The following is an 18420-nucleotide window of genomic DNA, read 5'->3' as shown; positions in this document are numbered from 1 at the left end:
CGAATGGGGTTCACTCGACTCTTGTCCGCGCATAATACCCTATCTCATATCGAACGTGGACCCGCTAAGCACGATTTCAAGTGACCCGCTATATCATTAGCGCAGTACACAAGGCAGGGTAGACGAAAGAATGAGGATACCCACATTTTTTAAATGCTAACAATCAGCAATTTAGAAAATGGGGAGGCAACCTCTTTCATCGATCGAAAATCGTGCCTAAGGAATCCACTCGACACAGTCTCAATAGGTTACACACGCTATGCGTATGGCTACAAGATAAGGGACCCATTAACGACGATTCCAAGCAATCGATCGAATTCTAACCGATCCGTACCGAACTAGAGCCCGAAGCAGAGCGTGACCTCAATCAGCCGGACTTGAGCAGAAGCTCAAAACCGCGCGCCCATGTACATAGGTACTGGACATACGTCCTACGCGGCCAGCATCACCAAGTACCACGATGCACGAGGCGTGAGAACGTTGCATTGGCAACGACTCAATGAGACATCCCGGTTAATTGACATCGGAAGATGACAACTCGATGACAAATAAGTGAAATTGGGATTGCGAGAAAGTCCAACGCGAAAACGCGATGACGCGATAACGCGAAAATGCTAAACGCGAAAACGCGGTAACGAAACGCCGCCGTCCGCGACACGTTGACGGCACCGACGACGTAATGTGCGTGCCACATATGAGCCATTGTACGACTCGTGGCGATGTTGCGCAAATGGGTACTTAGCTTCCTTTTCAGGCTCCTTAAGATTTATCCTAAATAAAAAAATTTAAGATAAACCTCAAGGCACCATCCAAGTACTAAGCCCTCCCACCTCGTCAAGGTGTACCCATGGGAGGGTTAATTATATAATATATTATATAATTTTTTATAATATATTATATAATTATTTCTATCTTGCATAAAAATATTTTATTATAATTACCTTACGGATTTAAAATTAAAACCTGAAGTATTTTATATATACGTTATATTTTTATATTTTTATATGATAATTTAAAATAGAATATCACTATTATAGAATAAATCGAGAAAATGATAAAGAATCAGCAATATAATATAAATGGTAAATATAAACATAACTTACTTGTTACATAAATTGCTCTGTCCGTCGCCTAATGCTTTTTCAAATCTTTTTTTTTTCCTTTGTTGTTTTCTTGGCACTTACACTCACGAAAACATAGTTAAATATGATTAGTCGAATTATAAAAGACATTTTGCGCAGCACTTTCGATCGCGAAATAATCACATGAAATACGCATTTTATTATATTGTAAAAGAACAACAGGCGAAAAGTACGATTTGTTTGACATTTATATTAAAAGATTAAAATCATGCACCACTCGTCATAATAAACTTATTATTACTGTTGAAATATATATATAGTATATGTGTATATGATATAAATCGTAAAACCAAAAGATTAATGATGAAGAGCCGTGATATAACTTGTTTAATTAATAATTAATTTATGTTTGCATTTTAGAAAAATTTAAAGTATCAGATGAAATTGGCTCTAACATTGTTAGAAGTAATTATTATCCGTAAGGATGTTCAAAGAATTCTAACGAAATTTATATTTTATGTAAATATTACTTTATATATATAATATTGCCATTATGCTTTAAATTTTATTTGCAATGAATAGTGTTGTTCTTCAATAAAGATTTATCAACATACTATTTCATGTCGCTTATCAAAAATTAATTAATTATTAATTGTAATGAACAGCGAATAATGTTTCGATATTCGTCGCGATCGCGTTTAGAAAAAGAATTTAACAATGTATGAAATGTTTCGTAGTACTATACTGCTTGAGCGTCGCCGTGCGAATAACACTAAGGCCGGGAGATATAAATAATAGCGCGCTACGCCGTCAAGGCCGAACACCGTGTTGTCAATTCGTTTGCCGAAATATTTTACGTATTTTAACATATATATACGTGGAATATTAAAGTATAGAAATATTTTAAATTATAGATTAATTATTTATTAAACGATTGATATATCTCAGAACCTTTTATATAATTATATCATTAATCATATTATTATAACGAATAATTTTCCGATATTCGTCGCGATCGCGTTTAGAAAAAGAATTTAACAATGTATGAAATGTTTCGTAGCACTATACTGCTTGAGCGTCGCCGTGCGAATAATACCAAGACCGCGAGATATAAACAATAGCGCGCTACGCCGTCAAAGCCGAACACCGTGTTGTCAATTCGTTTGCCGAAATATTTTACGTATTTTAACACATATATGCGTGGAATATTAAAGTATGGAAATATTTTAAATTATAGATTAATTATTTATTAAACAATTGATATATCTCAGAACCTTTTATATAATTATATCATTAATCATATTATTATAACGAATATTTTTCCGATATTCGTCGCGATCGCGTTTAGAAAAAGAATTTAACAATGTATGAAATGTTTCGTAGTACTATACTGCTTGAGCGTCGCCGTGCGAATAACACTAAGGCCGGGAGATATAAACAATAGCGCGCTACGCCGTCAAAGCCGAACACCGTGTTGTCAATTCGTTTGCCGAAATATTTTACGTATTTTAACATATATATGCGTGGAATATTAAAGTATAGAAATATTTTAAATTATAGATTAATTATTTATTAAACGATTGATATATCTCAGAACCTTTTAATTATATCATTAATCATATTATTATAACGAATAATTTTCCGATATTCGTCACGATCGCGTTTAAAAAAAGAATTTAACAATGTATGAAATGTTTCGTAGTACTATACTGCTTGAGCGTCGCCGTGCGAATAACACTAAGGCCGGGAGATATAAACAATAGCGCGCTACGCCGTCAAGGCCGAACACCGTGTTGTCAATTCGTTTGCCGAAATATTTTACGTATTTTAACATATATATGCGTGGAATATTAAAGTATAGAAATATTTTAAATTATAGATTAATTATTTATTAGACGATTGATATATCTCAGAACCTTTTAATTATATCATTAATCATATTATTATAACGAATAATTTTTCGATATCAGTCGCGATCGCGTTTAGAAAAAGAATTTAACAATGTATGAAATGTTTCGTAGTACTATACTGCTTGAGCGTCGCCGTGCGAATAACACTAAGGCCGGGAGATATAAACAATAGCGCGCTACGCCGTCAAGGCCGAACACCGTGTTGTCAATTCGTTTGCCGAAATATTTTACGTATTTTAACACATACATGCGTGGAATATTAAAGTATAGAAATATTTTAAATTATAGATTAATTATTTATTAGACGATTGATATATCTCAGAACCTTTTAATTATATCATTAATCATATTATTATAACGAATAATTTTTCGATATCAGTCGCGATCGCGTTTAGAAAAAGAATTTAACAATGTATGAAATGTTTCGTAGTACTATACTGCTTGAACGTCGCCGTGCGAATAACACTAAGGCCGGGAGATATAAACAATAGCGCGCTACGCCGTCAAGGCCGAACACCGTGTTGTCAATTCGTTTGCCGAAATATTTTACGTATTTTAACACACATATGCGTGGAATATTAAAGTATAGAAATATTTTAAATTATAGATTAATTATTTATTAAACGATTGATATATCTCAGAACCTTTTAATTATATCATTAATCATATTATTATAACGAATAATTTTCCGATATTCGTCGCGATCGCGTTTAGAAAAAGAATTTAACAATGTATGAAATGTTTCGTAGTACTATACTGCTTGAACGTCGCCGTGCGAATAACACTAAGGCCGGGAGATATAAACAATAGCGCGCTACGCCGTCAAGGCCGAACACCGTGTTGTCAATTCGTTTGCCGAAATATTTTACGTATTTTAACACATACATGCGTGGAATATTAAAGTATAGAAATATTTTAAATTATAGATTAATTATTTATTAGACGATTGATATATCTCAGAACCTTTTAATTATATCATTAATCATATTATTATAACGAATAATTTTTCGATATCAGTCGCGATCGCGTTTAGAAAAAGAATTTAACAATGTATGAAATGTTTCGTAGTACTATACTGCTTGAACGTCGCCGTGCGAATAACACTAAGGCCGGGAGATATAAACAATAGCGCGCTACGCCGTCAAGGCCGAACACCGTGTTGTCAATTCGTTTGCCGAAATATTTTACGTATTTTAACACACATATGCGTGGAATATTAAAGTATAGAAATATTTTAAATTATAGATTAATTATTTATTAAACGATTGATATATCTCAGAACCTTTTAATTATATCATTAATCATATTATTATAACGAATAATTTTTCGATATCAGTCGCGATCGCGTTTAGAAAAAGAATTTAACAATGTATGAAATGTTTCGTAGTACTATACTGCTTGAGCGTCGCCGTGCGAATAACACTAAGGCCGGGAGATATAAACAATAGCGCGCTACGCCGTCAAGGCCGAACACCGTGTTGTCAATTCGTTTGCCGAAATATTTTACGTATTTTAACACATACATGCGTGGAATATTAAAGTATAGAAATATTTTAAATTATAGATTAATTATTTATTAAACGATTGATATATCTCAGAACCTTTTAATTATATCATTAATCATATTATTATAACGAATAATTTTTCGATATCAGTCGCGATCGCGTTTAGAAAAAGAATTTAACAATGTATGAAATGTTTCGTAGTACTATACTGCTTGAACGTCGCCGTGCGAATAACACTAAGGCCGGGAGATATAAACAATAGCGCGCTACGCCGTCAAGGCCGAACACCGTGTTGTCAATTCGTTTGCCGAAATATTTTACGTATTTTAACATATATATGCGTGGAATATTAAAGTATGGAAATATTTTACATTATAGATTAATTATTTATTAAACAATTGATATATCTCAGAATCTTTTAATTATATCATTAATCATATTATTATAACGAATAATTTTTCGATATTAGTTGTGATCGTGTTTAAAAATTTAATAGAGCGTTTCGCATCACGATCTTTCTGTTTGAGTGTCGTCGTAGGAATAATAACAAAGTTGAGACATGCAAATATTAACACGCTGTATGTCGGAAAGACCGAATACCTTGATTAATTAATTATTAATTTATTGTTAAAATATTTTATGTACTATACGATGAGATTATATATATATATATATATGTGTGTGTGTGTGTGTGTGTGTTTGTGTAAAAAATTACGCTAGCATTTTAATAGATTAATTATTTATTAAATGATTGATGTACTCTCGGGGAGTTTATCATAAATAATCTAAAAAAAATAATTATTCTTTACTCGCAATTAGTAAAATCATTAGAAAATATTCGCTTATCATTTTACATTTCAACTTTTTAAATAAAATTACTGAGGAAGCACATTTTTACCTTTGTCTATTTTTGCACAGTAATTTTATTTATATTTATATATTAAATAATATCGAATAGTATGTTTTACTGCACAGGCGAGGTATAGTTAACAAAGGACTTGGCACAGAAGAGATGAATATGAAAAGTAAAGAGCGAATTCTCTTTTGCCTTGACATTGCTAAAAAGGAGAAAAGACTCTAGAATCAGTGAAGAATACGAGTACATTTTAATTATGACACCCCGACACAAAGCAGAAACAGTCAGTGAGCGTGAAATTAAAATAAAGAAAGGCTTTCAAATTGAAAAAAAAAAATTATGCAACAGCAATGTCTTCCTGTTCTGTTTAAAGAGCATAAAACGACGATAGAGAGAGTATAAACACGGCAACGGAAAAAAAAGGCAGCGAAAGGGAAATCGGAAATAGACTGCTGCTGTTTCTCTGGTCGTAGTAGTTTTGACCGTCGTAAAAGGAGGAAGAGAATGAGCCCTCTCTTTTTCCCGTTGGAACAATCTCACATAAAAAATCATTATAGTGCGGCCGGAAGTGTGCATATGTGCACTCGAAACGAGATTGCGGTTGCGCATAGTTAACTTACAATTAGTCTTTCATTTCCGAGCACTCGCATCTCAAATTAAACCATAATATCTATCTATCGAGTTGCCATAATCTTCACAATTTGATGACACGTAAAGTATCAAAAGCAAAAACGAAATATAAAGAACGATGACTTTAGTTCATTTTGTTCCGTTTCAACTTCTATGACTGTTTTGCAAATACAGTCTTGGACATGCATTATTTTAACGTTATAAACACCTGATAATCTCATATTATAGTTTCAGGTTTGCTAACGCAGAGAAGGAAATTGATCTCGATCATGAGAAAGTCAATCGATCATTAATTTTGTCTATGAATCATATGTAAAAGTAAGTAACCTGAGGTGGTTCGAATCCCAGGAAGGCTCTTTAATACTTAATATACAATCACTACCGGCGCGATCGCGGTGATTGTTAAGACTAAATCGACTTTGAATTTTACTTTCGCCATGAGCTTTTTTTCCCGGCGTAGACTTCTTTCTCTAACTTCCTTTTTCCACATTACCGATGGATTCGTTGACTTACGCTCGTTATTTCGACGCCTCGGGAAAGAATTATAAACTCAGCGGTCTTCTATCATCATGAGCAATCATTATGAGAAATTTTCTGGCGCATTACTTCTTCTTTCGAAGGAATCTTTACTCTGTTCGAAACAGTTTTATGTATCTTAATATATCGTATCCCAATTTTCTCTACTACAATATTCGCATAAAGTTTCCTGTTTTTCGCGATATCTATTATATTATAATTATAATAATTTATAATATGAATGTTTAATATTCATTAATGAAATATTAATAAATAACTGTTTTTATGACTTTTATACTTTTAAATAAATTGATTATTTAAAAATGTGCATATACAGTGTATTAATCCCTAAAGCAGTACTTATAAATTTAAAGCGAATTCGAAATAGCTCTGAAATACTTCGTATATTTGCTATTAAATTATATATTCATATATACTATTAATTTTTAATTTTTTAATCTTGTTTTAAATTTTTTAATATGATATGTAATAATATAAACTAGATATAAAAAATTCAAGGATTTTATATAGTTACTTAGAAAAATATATAATTAACTCAAAAGGAAAATCTATTGAATGGCGGAATTTCTGTCGAGAAATACAACTATTTTTTCGATTCATATTTTCTTCAATATCAAGATCAAAACTCGTTTACTCTATTAGCTTATTATTACCAAAAACAATTCAAATCGCATTGAAATACAGATTTAAACTCTTGTGAGCGACAGATCGTGAGTCTCTACAACGATAACGACAACGTAAATTTGTCCAATTTTCTACAGGAGCAAATTAGCAACATCGCTCTACCATTGACGTTAATTGAGATGGTCTTTCAGAGCCTTGGAGTTTCTCCATGCGTTAGAAACGCATACGTTTCCTTCTATGGAAGACTTGTCGTGTTAATAATTAATTGAAGAGAGAAATTAAAAAACCAGGAGTTTGGAAAACAAAACTGCATAAATATAATAGTTATTAACTTTTCTTCCGTTAATCGTTAATATAATGAATGTAATAAGCTCGATTTGCAATATCATAAATATTGATTAAATATTATGAAAATTATTAAATATCGTCAATTTATTGCTAGTCTATTTTTAAAATGGTTTTACATTGCCTTTCACAGACGAATGTCTTTAGTGTTCCGCCCGGAACCCTTTCACGGCGAGTTGTATTTCGTACTTTCATTCTGACATATCGAAAAATGTATCGTGTTTTAACGTTTCTCTCTTCAAGCAAAAGTGTACTTTGCGTTCACTTCCTATTGAGTCTAAAAGCTGAATACAGAGGGAACTATCTTGCTGCATAATTGTATCCGTATAATTTGTATTGTATAGTTTGTATAGTTTGAATTTTTTATGTAGGTAAATGGAAATCGAATTCTTATGTATCCGGTTAATGCTCTTTTATTACGTTCATCGAGCAATTAAAATAACGCAACAAAAAAGAATTCGATTTATAGTAGAGATTTTCTTAAAAAAATTAATTATACTACAGAATGTGACCAAGTCGCTTTCAAATGCCTAACATGAATAATTTAATTTATATAAACATTTCACACATAGAGATTATATTGAGAAGTCATGGACTTCTTGTACATACGAGAGAATTTCATTTCCGGTAAGCGGAACTACTGTCATGCGCTTACACGAAAGTACCTTCGTAACTTTTATTAAATGGCTCACAAGGAATTTTAATGTTTGCACAACTATTTGCCATATATTGTCTTTAAACAACCAATTCAAATTTGTTCTAGCGTTGTGAAATATGTATTTAGGTGATAATTGCATTTAAAATAATGATCTTATTATATTACGATACAAGATAATAAAATTAAAATATCATATATGCTAAGATACATATATTACAACTACGAGTCATGTGTATGTAAGATAATTTGATAAAGTGGTAGCAAATTTTTTACAACTTAAGTCACACGTAATTTTATTGATGTACTTTCGGAACTTTTTACGAGAAACACTTCATAAACATTAAACACACATTTCAAATTTTATGATTGTAAAATGTTACAAGTTATAAATTTTATCACAAAAAATAGATCGTTAAATACAGAAAAGCGAGAAGAAGAGAAAATAGATTATAATTCTTTCAAGAACTAACTTTTAATATATAATTTAATATAATTTAATCTAATTTGAATCCTATATCGCATTGTTGGAATAAAATTTTATTTATTTTATTAAAAAAACAGTTAAATGAAAATAATTGCGAACATTGATTACATATGGATTTTTTATTTAGCAAAAAAGATAAGTTTTTGTAAAATAGCATAACTAATAATAAATTGTTACCATCGAAACTTTCCCTAAACATTTTATATATACATAATCACGAGATTTTCGTAAAAAACTTCAGTGTAATGAACCGTACGAACCGTAAGATTCACATGTAAGTATAGTAATCCTTTCCTATTTGTCATGCCAGTAGAATATAATCCTTTCCAAAATGAATATTGTTGTGCGACGAAATGCAACGTGTTGTATCCTGGAAAAGATTGAAACTTTATTATAAGATTTTAGTGAAAGGTGGTGGGTTCGAAGTCAGTATATAAGATCGATCTTTGACGGACATAGTCACTTAAGCTCGATTCCTCGTACTTCCACCTTCATTTAGTCTCACAAGAATATCAATATGTGTAAAACTGTAAGATTCCAGGCATTTGCTTACACGTCACGCGATAAATATGTGTTTTCTGTGTTAAATAGTGCTAACCATTAATGAAATTAACGAAGTGATGATTGGAATAAAATTAGAAAATTATAATTAGATATTGTGCAATAATAATAATATATAATAATAATAATAATATATTTAATATATATAGATATATGAGGAAAAAATATTTTTTAAAAAATTAAACATTATATACATATAAAAGATACTTCGCAATATTTTTATTACAATTTTTTGTACAACCTGTAAAATTACTCTGTTAATATATATATATATATATATATATATATATATATATATATATATATATTGGAAATCGAAAAATAACGTAACAAAATATGTTAAATAATTTTGAATTGCAGATTCTTTTGTTAAGTCTGGCTTCGTTTGGCAGTCTGGTATTGGCTGGTCATTTTGATGAGGATCAGGGTGGTTCAACATATGAGGAAAAAACAAAACATGTGGAGATACCAATTATTAAGAAATACGGTAAACTAATTTTTCGCAAAAAATATTAATTAAAATTGATATGTATATATTAAGTTGGATAGACTTTATTTTTTATGTTGTTGTTTGTATAATTTTTATGATAAAAAGAAGTCAATATTCTCTACTCTCTTATATACTATGATAAATGTTGTAATCGTTCAAAAAATTTACTCATTTTGTTTCAGCCATACCCATTCCACATCCAGTACCTGTCGAAGTGCCAAAAGAAATTAAAATACCAATTCCTCAACCTTACAAAGTACCAATCGAAATTCCTCATCCATATCCAGTCGAAGTAGTTAAGCACGTCGAAATACCCATTGAAAAGCCCGTACCTGTTGTTATTGAAAAACATGTAAGTAAAATTATAATGTCGATTTTTAATGTCTTTACATTTGTGTAATCTATAATTAATGCAGAAAAAGGCAAATACATATATGCACATATAATACAAAGTTTTTTCTATAAAATTAATAAATATCTTATTATTTCACAAAAAATATGCTAAAATCCTACTGATATAATTATTGTGAAATTATTATTGGTTTGCTTAATATCATGAATTATATGTATCTTATTTACGTGTATATATTTTATAGTTTTTATGGAGAAGCCATATCTTGCATTTATATATATATATATATATGTATATATTTTATAGGTTCCTTATGTTGTGGAGAAGCCATATCCTGTTTACGTGGAGAAAAAATTTCCTGTGCCAGTGGCGAAACCATATCCTGTTCATGTCCCGATCTATAAACACGTGTTTCATCATACATCCAAGGGTAAAGGAGGACATTAGATTTTATTAAATATTAATTTTAAATCGTCTTTCTGCGCCATTATGGAGCACACTAGCTTTTTAATTTCAGCAAGGACAATCATTTATTAAAGAATTTTTTGTCGTATTACTAGAATTTATTTGCAGGATTATTTCAGTAATTATAAATTTTTTTTACGATTGAAATATGGAAACAGAATATTAATGTACACATATGTGTTAGATAATTTAATTTAAATTCTCCGGATTGACTCTGGTAAGTCACGGTGTAGATAGTTTTGTTACATTTTTATATTGTTAAGTTTTTATTGATATATATATTTGTTCTAAATAATTGTTAATAAACAATTCCAATTATAAATGTTTTGTTATTAATCTAAACATAAACGCAATAAATAAATTACTTCCATAGCTCCACATATAATCCATATGTTATATTAACCACATAAACCATATGTTTTATATTAAACTTATAAAAAATAATTTTTTTTATAAATGAGATTCAAGTTCTATTTTTAATCAATAATTCATTAATAAAGCAACAGTAATTTGTAAAATTTTTGCAGCATTATTATATATAATCAATATAATTACATTATTATTCTGCATCTCATTATTTGACATATGATAAGAAAATACGAAATCTAGCTGAAAACAATATTGATATAATTATAATAAATTAGAATATTAAATATTTTTATATTATCAAAAAAATAAGAGCTACAATATATAAGGCAAATTATTTTTTATACTTAATACGTAGCTACGTAATACAAATTTTAGAATTTCAATTGATATAACATACATGTCCTTGTCATGTATGATTGAGGATGATGATAATATCCGCGTTCTCTTGTTCAGTTTAAAATAAATCCTTTCTACAAGAGATTGTACGAAAAGTATGCAATCTATTTCGTTTCCTTGTCGACGACTTAATTACGATCGACTAGAAAAAAAATCTGGTTGTGGCCCTAAGGGGAAGGAGATCGTGCACGGTCTCGATTCACCATAATGAGCAGCGTGTAGTGCGCACGTTCTTACATCGACGTGTGAAATCACTTTTACTTGGGATGCACTTTCACTGTTCTATTCAGCGCGATACAGATAACATCGTGCACGATTCACATCTTCTCCATGGATTCCACTCCCTCTTGTCGCACGACCACACCCACTGGAGAGATGCGAGTGCCTTTCATAAATCGATCGAAATTAGCAATCTAAATGCAGTCATATTAACCGTTGCAAACACTTATAACATACTTTTTAAGCGGGATTTGTGACAGTAATTTGTATTGTTTACACAAATATGTACATGTTAAAGATCCGTTATTTCACGTACACATAAAATAACTTTTATTATTTGTAATTTTATAGTGCGAGGCGAAAGATTTAAATACTTTGTAAAAATTTACGCTATTGTTATTAATGGCAAACATAAAGTTAAAGAATCTATGATTTATATTATTATTTCATATATATTTATTTTATATATATTTTATTTTATATATAATATATATATCCTTCAAAAATATATATTTTTATTATATATTATATTACATTTTTTTATTATATAACATTTTATTAATTTTATTAAATTAGCAACTTTACATGCATAATTCAAATTTTCGGAGATTATCTACTTTAATCTAATTATTATCATTTACTTTTATCTTTCTCTAATAGATACAAAACGTGCCTATGCTCATAAAAAATGACATTTCTAAAAATAATTGTACATACATTAATATATTGGAGAAAAACTCTTTCTTTTAGAATCTAGGAAAGATTTTATCACTTGACTCATTATAGGAAGAGAGCTGTAGAAATGGTAATAAAAGTGACAGAGCATAGTTACATGCGTTTTATCTTCTTGCTTATATTATCTTCTCATTTACTACCTGGTGAAGTCTACAATAATGACTTCTGCCACATCTTGGGTAAGGTCATTAACTCTGTTCAGTTTTATGATCATTTTCAGTTTTATAATTTTCAGCTTATAAAAAAGTTATAAAAGCCATTAGGCAGATGAAAAAATTAATAGAGTGTAATATGATATCATTACATATTATTTAATGAATGATTTTAATAAATTATATGTATACATATTTTTCTATTTCATTTAATAATTTTATATAATACAAAACACAAAAATTTATTTATATATATTATTTATTTTTATATTTATGTTTATTTTACTATACTCTGTACTCTGCGATGTATGCCATTAATACAACACATTTTTCATTTCTGTATGATTGCCACGAGCATGATGAGGATAATTAATATGCGGACGAATAGCTTATTATTCACCCGGTATCTTAGAAATCAGTATAACATAATTTATCTATTCAATGAGGAATTTTGATAATTTACTTTGCGCATTCGGAAGTTGGTGAACGTTAGGGAGATCGAGATAACTGCATCACTCTCGGCGCTATCATACAGACAAATGGCATCTGTACGTATAAGTGTGCATCTGACATAGTGAACAGGTAAAGTTACTGTAATGAAGAGAAGGGAGAAAGTAGTGCCGGTATATAAAGAGTTGGCCATGACTTTGAGAGCATCATAGAATCTGTTGTTCGTCTCACGGATCAATATTGCAGGATATTGTCACGGCAGTGTTTTCGTCGCGCAAATTCGCCGATCATGAGACTAATTGTGAGTACCTTTAAAAAAAATTCGATATTAGGTTGTCCGAACAATATGCGTTTATGATTATTATTATCCATAAACTAGATTTTTGTAGAAATAATTGCATACATGTGAAATTAAATTATTTACTTTTTCATTAGAACACTATAAAACTAATATAAACACTAATATAAAATCATATAAACTTTTTACGTTAATTTACTGGTAGTAAAGTAGTATTTTTAAAAAATACACACATTTAAATTTTTACGATCTTATAATCAAATATAAAATATAATCATCTCTTTTAAAACTATTTAAAACTACATAAAACTATAAAAATAGTTATTTGTTTAAATTTAATATATCCATTAATTTTTCTATTGAAATCTATTTTGAATCTACGTATATTGATCATTAACTTTCTATGTTAAAAAAAATGAGAAACAGATCTTATTTTTCTCACGAAAAGCAATTAAGGCTGCAAACGAGACAAGGTTGCAATTAGTTATTTATTACGAAATTGCTGCGCTTTGCGTGACACCATTCCGAATATGGTTTGTTCAAACGATTAGAAAGAGCGAATTATCTGCGTGAAGTGTTCGACCGAGTTTTCTCGTGAAACTACTGTCAAAAGAAAAGCTTAGAATCGCGTTTAGAAAGCGGCTAAAATTTTCGCAACATTCGAAACAATAATTTTAATAATTCATTTATAGATCTTTATTACTATGGTGGCCACAGTATGGGGCTCTTATGAGGAGGGACACGGTGGTACAACTTATCACGAAACATCTAAACCAGTGGAGATACCGATCTACAAGAAATACGCGATACCAATTCCTCATCCGGTCCCCGTTCCGGTGCCCCAACAAATTAAGGTTCCAATACCTCAACCCTATCAAGTTCAAGTCGCAGTTCCACATCCGGTTCCTGTGGAAGTTGTCAAACACGTCGAAATACCTATTGAAAAGCCAGAACCGTATGTCGTGGAAAAAAAGGTTTCTTTATTATAATATATTACGTAATATTAAGAACTTGCGGAAAATTCGGATTTTCAGCTATTTTTCATTATAAAATATCATCTTATTACATTATAAAATATCATCTTCTAACATAAGTAACGTAAATACGAGCGTATAGAAAAAAATACCATATATTTAAATTTAAATTATATCTATTGATTTTATATTAGTAAGAGTATATAATATAGAAATATTAAAATACATCGCGCGATAAATATATATAATATTTTATTTCTATAATAATATTAATCGCCACACATTTGTCATACATTTTTTATGCGATAATATTACACATAAATATAAATTTATATTTTGATAATTTAATTTGTAACTTTGGTCATTGTCTGATTTTTTAAAAATAACAGTACTTTAAATATAAAAAACAATGATGAATTTAATAATAACAGCGAATTTTTTATCAAATAATATATTAGTAGATCAAAAATCATCTTTAAAAATATATATTTGAGATATGTTTCGAAATTTTAGATATTATTAATTTGCATGAGATATAGATAAGTTAATGTATTACGAAATTTTAAATATTTAAAACTTCGTTATGTTACAGGTACCATACGTTGTCGAGAAACCATATCCAGTGACTGTAGAGAAACATTTTCCAGTGCCAATACCTAAGCCATATCCAGTTCATGTGCCGGTGTATAAGCACGTTTTCCATCATAAGATTTCAGGACATGGCTGGAAGCATTGATTCGCAAATCCGGATCATTTTCTTTATCTTTATGCCAAAATTAATGACAAGAGCGTTACACATGCAACAATAGATCGTAAGCATTATGTTGTGATGTTGTATATAGTTTGTTATTATATATATGTAATATTATATATAAGTTGTTTAAATAAATTGTTTTCTTTCATAAGTTGTTTAAATAAATTGTTTTCTTTCATGTATACAAATCATTATTATTCTTTAAATAGAGTGACTAATTCAGATCAACAGCATGTTAGGAATAATTAAAATTAAGATGTTTAAAAGTAAGATCAAATATGAAAAAATAAAGTTTACATATTTAGTTTGCTTAATTATTAATCTATAATTGTAAAGATTTCACGAGAAAAAATAATTAAATAATATAATAATTATATAAAACGTTTGATAAACAATTTTCAAAAGAAATTACTTTTGTAATCAATACACGTCAGATATAATAAATATACATGTGTAATTTAAATATGTAATTTAATAAAAATATATTTTCTTAACGCTTCCTTGTGTACTATTTTGTTAATAACTTATATTCTGCTGTTTTAATGCCCCTGGCTGTATTATGTAGGCTTGTACAGGCAATAAATAACTTCAGGCATATTTGGTTTTTTGCCAAAACCGAGAGGGAGAATGCATTCACATAATTAGCATAAGTTATATGTGTTTTTATTCCCATAGGCGATACCTCAGGCTGTGTGTCGCGATATCGTTCAAGTTGTCGTAGCAAACTAACATGTCTACGGCGCGGGAAATGACGGCGAATAATGTCAACGACGCAATGTGTCGTTGTGCCCGACAGGGGCATTCTCTTACGCCGTCGTAGAATTTATTCAGGAAATACCGAGGCACGTGCGATTGCATCACGTAAACCTGGTGACCGCTTTTTATGCCGCTTAAGGGAATCACATTCGAGTTGGGCTCGGCAAGAAATTTGCCCTCTCTAAGTGAAGCAAAAGTTTATAAAACCAAGAACTGCAGGCGACGCGTCTCTAGTTTGGTCCAGAACTTCTCATCTATTAGTCCTCTGCACAATTCAACGGAAAGAAAATCATGTTCAGATTATTGGTAAGCGTACTGACAAAATGCTGCTTTATAGTAAATTTAAGGCTGCTTAACACGCGTTTATTTTGCAATTTATTTCATAAAAAATAAATATTGTAACATATTTTGACATATTTTGAAACTAAAATTGTATTTAAAATTGTATTAATTTATTTTATAAATACCATATTTATTATATATACGCCAAATTTTTATAAACAAATATCTCTTGTTGTATATTAGAAATAATCATTAAAATGAAATATTTTAGAATGATTCTTTTTATTAGTTCAGTATTGTTTTTTTTTAATTCATAAAATAATATATTAAATTTAAAATCCTTTAATGTACTTGACATTACGCATAATATAAATTCAATGAATTATTATATATTAAAAAACTGCATATACCTGATAGATAGTATTGTGTTTTAATGAATAATAATATATTGTATGTCATAAATTGAATTTAATTATTTATTCTTAAAAAATGGAGCAGGTAAATTTTCGTACAGTATTTTCATTATTAATTAATATTATTTCTAAAAAATTTTTTATGTCTTTAGAATATAAATCATGAATAAATATTTCGTATAACATTCTATAATTTATATATTTTATATTTTAAAAATAATGACATTATACACATATTATTTTAAATGCATTAAAATAATTTAAACACATTAAATATATTTTTCTAAATATCTATAATTCTTCTTAGACGATTAGACAATTTAAATAAATTTCTCATTATAAACCTTAATTTAATTTTTAGAAAATTATTTATAATAATACCTGACAATTAATGGTCGATCTATTTTAATTTCCAGATACCATGCTTAATATGGCTGTCAACGGTGCGCTCGGAGGCTGGGATGCAGATGAACATGCCGGATGAGCCGCTGATGGACAGAACATCAGATACTTCGATGCTAAAGGCAAAGAGAGAATCCATTCATCAGCCCTGCGGACCAATTTACTCGCACATTCCCGCTTATTCACCTCCATCCGTTTACGTTAAGCCCTTGATTCAGCAGACTTATCTGAAAAAGGAGCTGGGGCTAGCTCAACCCTTAGCTCATTTGCAGTATATTCAGCAACCACCCGTCTATTCCAGCGTAGTACCAAAACCGGCCATCACATATGTGAAGCCGGTGACACCTGCGGTAAACTATCACCCAGTGCATCAACCTGTGCAGTACATCAAGCCTGTGATGCCCGAGCCCCAGAAGCTGTCGTACGCGCCAATTTATCAGAAACCATTGTACGCTTACGCACCTATGTATCATGACGCGATGTCGAAAATCTTTCTGAAGAACTATGAGACGCCCGTCACTCACATCGCCTATCAAAAGCCACTGATCCATGCTCCCGTTCCGTACGCGGCGCCGAAGGCGGTGCAGGTACAAACGCCGGAGTTATCCTACGCAAAACCCGTTGTTCATGTTCCGTCTCCCTTATACGCCCCACAACCTGTTCATAATTCTGTCATAGTTAAACCGCATTGTGAATAGATGACTCGATCGCGCGCAACGTAGATTAGAGCTTTACAGAATGTGAAAACTCTTAAGTTTCCAGCGCGGGCAATTTTTTCATCGATTGGCATTTAAATCAAAAAGTAACGCTAGACAGATTTCAATAAATAAAAAAGCGTAAAATTAGATTTAATGATATAATGCGTTTGTATACATTATCCATCTCTCGTCAAATATCAGAATTTGCAAGCTGTCAAACATAATAGATTTAATCTGAAAATATATAATAAAATTATTTTCCTTTTACAATCGAGTGTTTTAATTCTTAACTAGAGTGCAGAAAACATGAAATATCAGGCATAAATACAGATATAAAATATACGATATATCATGAAATAAAAGAATCATGTAATAGTATAAATAGAAAAAATATGATTTTCAAAAATTAGTTATAAAATTTGCCATAAGCATGAATTTTCACTACATGTTCAAATTTTTATCCAGAGAACAATTATATGGATATTAATTTCATAAGCATAGATGTAATGTATAATATTACGTTACGAAGTTACGAACATCTTCCACTTATCTATTGTAGATTACGTCTCCTGAGATTTTAATTCTTCGAGTCATGAAATCTCACTACTATATTAAAATGATTGCATAAAAATGCATGTTCTTAATGCAAATTGACGTAAGAGCTTCTTTCCCTTTTGTCGCACCAAATTGAGTCAAGCAAATTGATTGCACGAAACCGATATCTACTGAGACCGGATGAATTAATGATGGAACGTCGGTGAGTTTTCCACTTATTCCCAAGGATTCCAAAGAATCACATATGGTTTCCTCACGTACTCGCAACACCTTGAGTTACGTAACTCGGCAATGAAACGATCTCGCGGTTTTGAAACGATATACACGCTTATGGGCGTAACTGGCCGATTTTCCCATACGCACATATAAGCGCGCCACGCGAACTTACACCATGAAGCACGAATTGTAAACATCCGCTCCTAGCGTATAATATTCACATGAATTTGCGTAACACAGTTGCAGCGATCG

The 18420-nt window shown here is 30.4% G+C and overlaps 3 protein-coding genes across 4 annotated transcripts; all 3 read left to right on the top strand.

Moving 5' to 3' along the window:
• Positions 1–9107: 9107 nt before the first annotated feature.
• Positions 9108–10520, top strand: LOC145963079 (uncharacterized). The gene is made up of 4 exons (XM_083084723.1): positions 9108–9160; positions 9553–9679; positions 9865–10034; positions 10341–10520. The coding sequence occupies exons 1-4, from the start codon at positions 9149–9151 to the stop codon at positions 10479–10481; spliced, it is 450 nt and encodes a 149-aa protein (XP_082940849.1). The 5' UTR covers positions 9108–9148; the 3' UTR covers positions 10482–10520.
• A 2541-nt stretch (positions 10521–13061) lies between these two features.
• LOC145962375 (uncharacterized) lies at positions 13062–14888 on the top strand. 2 transcript variants are annotated; one of them, XM_083083436.1, is made up of 3 exons: positions 13062–13121; positions 13811–14092; positions 14685–14888. In XM_083083436.1, exons 1-3 carry the CDS (start codon positions 13110–13112, stop codon positions 14826–14828), a joined length of 438 nt encoding a protein of 145 aa, XP_082939562.1. In that variant the 5' UTR covers positions 13062–13109; the 3' UTR covers positions 14829–14888. The 2 variants fall into 2 exon arrangements, with proteins under 2 accessions (XP_082939562.1, XP_082939563.1); XM_083083437.1 differs by lacking the exon at positions 13062–13121 and adding an exon at positions 13574–13651.
• Positions 14889–15385: 497 nt separating this feature from the next.
• LOC145962374 (uncharacterized) lies at positions 15386–17667 on the top strand. Its single transcript, XM_083083435.1, has 2 exons — positions 15386–15908; positions 16714–17667. Exons 1-2 carry the CDS (start codon positions 15894–15896, stop codon positions 17395–17397), a joined length of 699 nt encoding a protein of 232 aa, XP_082939561.1. The 5' UTR covers positions 15386–15893; the 3' UTR covers positions 17398–17667.
• Positions 17668–18420: the final 753 nt, after the last annotated feature.

The sequence above is a fragment of the Camponotus vicinus genome, unplaced genomic scaffold, assembly GCF_025532165.1.
Source record: "Camponotus vicinus isolate PSW18456_S1 unplaced genomic scaffold, iyCamVici1.0 SCAF_12, whole genome shotgun sequence".
NCBI classification, from domain to species: Eukaryota; Metazoa; Arthropoda; class Insecta; order Hymenoptera; family Formicidae; genus Camponotus; species Camponotus vicinus.
The sequence above is the reverse complement of the archived record's forward strand: the minus strand, read 5'-3'. Positions and strand labels throughout refer to the sequence as shown.